General features: G+C 42.2%; 1 protein-coding gene across 1 annotated transcript; it reads right to left on the bottom strand.

The window, feature by feature from the left end:
- Positions 1-3,058: 3,058 nt before the first annotated feature.
- Positions 3,059-3,219, bottom strand: SARC_12318 (hypothetical protein; the record flags this gene model as incomplete). The annotated part of the gene is made up of 1 exon (XM_014293576.1): positions 3,059-3,219. A coding segment is annotated over one exon (161 nt), but the record flags the coding sequence as incomplete, so codon positions are not given.
- Between the last annotated feature and the right edge of the window lie 1,762 nt (positions 3,220-4,981).

The following is a 4,981-nucleotide window of genomic DNA, read 5'->3' on the forward strand; positions in this document are numbered from 1 at the left end:
TTGATATGTGAGCTATAGTATATTCATTTGATATGTGAGCTATAGTATATTCATTTGAAATGTGAGCTATAGTATATTCATTTGATATGTGAGCTATAGTATATTCATTTGATATGTGAGCTATAGTATATTCATTTGAAATGTGAGCTATAGTATATTCATTTGATATGTGAGCTATAGTATATTCATTTGATATGTGAGCTATAGTATATTCATTTGAAATGTGAGCTATAGTATATTTATTTGATATGTGAGCTATAGTATATCTATTTAATATGTGAGCTATAGTATATTTATTTGATATTGAACTATAGTATATTTATTTGATATGTGAGCTATAGTATATTTATTTGATATGTATAGTATATCTATTTCTTTTCTTTGTCTTTGTTCTCCTCTTTCTCCTTTTCTTTCGCCCTCTCTTTTGTACAATGCCTGCAGTACCAATCGCCTTTCGGCACCTCTTTGACTCCAGCGCACGATAGATGGAACCACTCCCACGGACACTGCAGGCCAAAATGCATGTTATTCTTTGAACTCAAAAGTAATCTTAATATTGGGTCGGGATTGAATATGATTAGGATGAAATGTACTATAGCCGCGTCAAAGTGTACAAATTGTACCAGTATCGCGATAGTTGTGATGCTATTCTATTCGTTGTCCGTATTGCTGAGTGCAGCTTGCAGCAACCAAGTAGACTGTACGCGATCATAAATCTCTCAGAGAACACGCACGGCATATATCTAGATGACACAGACGAGCGCCGACATCGAGATAAGCACATCGACGCACTATTTGAGAATTTAGGCAACAATACCCACCGCATGTTCAGATACAACACGGTCTGGTAACCTGCCCTGATGGCCCCAGATATCACATAATACTGTCACACAAGTGTTGTCATATATGCTACAGTGCGCGACGGCAAACACAAACACATAGAAACACGCACACGCAGCAACACGCAGCACATCCACACATCTTGCCATGTCAGTGGTGCAATAACTCGCACAGCGGATGCCATGACCTTCAGGAGTGTAGGCAAAACGACAGTCGACAGCGAAAGACATGCATGGTGTACAAACGATGGATTACAGTCTTGGTATGCTGCACTTACATTCTCTTTACTATCACAGCCAAGCATGGCCTCGTATGTGTTCTTCTTGCATATGCAGAACAACCCAGACCCAGCCTCTTCCTTGTTCGCTTCTACGCGCACTTCCGTCTTTGACTTCTTGATTGGTGCAGCTTCAGGCTTGGGGTTAGTCGGCTGCACGTGGATTATACATGGTCGGATAGTTAGTAGCGTACAGGTTATATGTAACGTACAGGTTATAGATTTGGTGAGTTGTGTTGTGGCTTTGTGCGCTAGTAGGTTAGATAGGGAGCCACTGGCTATGTGTTGAGATTGCAAGCGTACCGTGTATAGGCGAACAAAGTTTACGTCTTAAACCAAATTCGTGGGACTGTGAACTGGGTTTATACAGGTGGGTGTGGGTAGGTACGGCCCCATCGAATTAAGACGTAGATGCGAATGATGCGACGATATAGTCAAATGAGTGGGGAGTAAGCACCACTAGATGTGAGTGGTGATTGGAGCAGATGAACGGCTTACCACCTCTTCAATAACATCACAGCCACATGTATTCTCACATACACTCATATATATGAATGTAGTGTATATGCAACATATCCAGTCCACGTCCAGGACTCAACTTGCACAAATTTCAGACCCAACAATGAGCGTGAGCAATGTACAGAAGCATACATGACATATACACTGTGCATGCACTCAGGGTAACACCTGATGCTAAGTATATAGAGAGCTATAGAGGACCACAACTGGAAGGCTCTCTCACCTTCGGTTTTTGCTTCTTTATCGCCGCGATTTTCCTCGCTTTCGCCTGTCTATTCTTCAATTCTAATTCCTTGGCGGCCAGTCTCTTGCCTGTGCACAGGAGGTATCAAGACAAGGGGTAACCAGTGAGTGAAGATATGGCAGGATGTACCACCCAACCGAGCGATAGGTGCTATCGTTCATGTGGTGGATCGCGTATGCGAAACACTATATATACGGGTTCATAGGGACTTATGCATGTGAGTACACACGCGTGTTTTATGTGCCTGCTGCAATGGTAACAGCCATGCATGCAAGTACACACGTGTGTGTTATGTGCATGCTGCTATGACAATAACCACTGCACGCCGAGTAGCTCGTTGCGTATAGGTAGCATATCATTGCAGAATGCATGCAGCATTGTACATACACAGGACCGGACGATGCACCACAGTCACCTACAAAACACCTCACTCCCGGCAACACACAAAACTCACGTGGAATATACTACCCAGAACATGGCACACTAGTGCGTAGTTTGTGGCCATACGCACGCTACCCACACGCCCAAGCCTCGGAGTGAGTGTGAGACTGTGTGCGTGTGGGGGGGGTGTTATACTCTTTTTGGGTTGGAACTTACGTTGCTTCGCGGCCTTTTGATCTTCCTTGACTTTGTTGTCGTAGGTTTGGTAGTCTGTGTTGAGCAGCTTGACTGCGTCATCCATCTGTGCAGGACCAAAAGGACGTACACAAGGATTACTTCAATGTAGAGGGATATCTGTATAGTTGTCACAGCACTGAAGTGGGGCTATACAGACACATACAGACACAGGTACTAGTAGTGTACACGGACACCTCTGTATTGTTTTAAACTTCAACGCAAAGATACAATGTACTTACATACGTACATACACAAGTATTAGTTATTCATACGGACACCTCTGTATTGATTTAGATACCAAAGCAACGATGCAATGCGCATACACTCAGCAATTCCAACACGCTTGTGAATGGAGTCGTACATCGTTAATGTACAATGATTATATACACAGACGACCGTCGATCTGCTACTGGCGGTAGCAGTGGGCTCGATACAATGTTAAGTGATGTCAAACTACCACACCATCGTACAACAAACTTTTGTAACAACCTATGTTCATCTAATTCATAGCAGAATGACATCAGAACAGAACAGCCCTACAATTCAATGTTGAATATTACCGTATTTAGGGCATCAACGGCCAGACGCTCTTTGGCTATACTATACGATAAGCATGTCTCGAGGATATCACTCAGCTGGTTCAATCTATTTATAGCGTTTGGATCGTTGCTCATTTGCAGCGCTCCATCTTGTATCTCCTCTTCCACTCTTCTGAAGAAATCTGAGTGACGCGGAGCACAGGCACAGAACTGTCAGCCATAACACAGGAACAGAACTGTCAGCCATGGCACAGGTACAGAACTGTCAGCCATAGCACAGGTACAGAACTGCCAGCCATAGCACAGGTACAGAACTGTCAGCCATAACATAGGTACAGAACTGTCAGCCATAGCACAGGTACAGAACTGTCAGCCATAGCACAGGTACAGAACTGTCAGCGGAATATATACCACGTACCACGCGTGAGACTGGCTATCTATATACGCCGATTGGGGGAAGGTGAGAAGACGCAGAGGGTGTTTGAGGAATAAACAAACAAGACCTCAGCAGTTCACTATCAGAGTTCGACTATAGCGTGCGCCAGCCTGCACGTGATCACCCTACGCCCTACGGGCCTACAATGTATGAGCATGGTTAAACTAACACATATATATGAAGAGCTAATTGCGTCGGCAGATATATATGTATATATATATAGATATATATAGATGGATAAAATATCATACATGCACGTGATGACCACCTAGCATTCTATGCTCCATATGAATACTTCTATATCCGATGTTCTGCGATGCGCACATACGTAGCAGTATAATACATGCACGACAATGCATCTTTGAAACAAGTACACAAGTATGTAATGAATGAATGGTACAATAGAAGCACGCGCACTGGCGTATTACACATTCATGTACACGGTAAAGAATACGCACCCAGAAATCGCACATATAAAGCTTCTCGTGATATTGTACAGATTTATAAATATTCATATCAGATAAAACCGATATGAAGTATAAGACACCCCTGTGTAGATGCGACTCATGTTCATCAAACATATCCCCAATCAGATCCTTATATCCAATAACTTCCACAAAACACTAAAACCCTAAATCCAATTTCTCTATTGATTAAGCTCAATGTTGTACAAGGTCGCAGGCACCAGCACCACAACCAGACATGAAAGTCCACAGTTACTTGCTCATAGTCAACTCTTAAACCTTTGCAAGATGTAATACTCACTTTGGCCAACAATCAAAGCATGACATAACTATACACATGCAGCGCTTCCATGCATGTTGTACCGTTACCTCTCGTCCCTCAGTGTTTGAACCTGATATTTGACTACACAACATAACCCGTTTGCACGTACCTTGCGTTCGCGCATCTAGTTCTCGCTGCATCGAAAAACTCCGTTGCAGTGCATAGGGCAGATTCTCCAAACCTGAAGGGGTGGATAGAAACAGCCAGCAACGTGTGGGAAAGTAACAATGGTGATATAGGTGTTTGATTATCTCGCCAAACAGGCAATGTATTGTTTACAGATGCAGAAAGGATAGTAAAGCTCGAGATGATAGACAATGAGCTATGTATAACTTGAATACGCCATCTGTGAGACAATAGTAGACGGTAACGTGGTGCAAGATAGTATCTGTTGTGAAGTACTCGAATATATAGTTATATACTAACAACACCTGAGAAACCACAGAGACCAACATGACAAAAGCGCACCATATGAGAAAATATTGCTCATGTACAGATGCACAAGTTAATATTCAATGGCAAAATGGCAAGTGATTAAGATGGCTTCTTGCAGTAGTGGGTCTAAATGGGAGCAAAAAAAATCTTCTGGGAGTCGCTATTCCCTAGATCTCTCTTATCAATATAAATGGAAGCAAGAACGTAATATAATGTATTCGAATGCATATATATATATATGTATATTTATATATATTACGTATATATATATATATATATATATATAT

Source organism: Sphaeroforma arctica (genome assembly GCF_001186125.1).
Source record: "Sphaeroforma arctica JP610 unplaced genomic scaffold supercont1.2220, whole genome shotgun sequence".
NCBI classification, from domain to species: Eukaryota; class Ichthyosporea; order Ichthyophonida; genus Sphaeroforma; species Sphaeroforma arctica.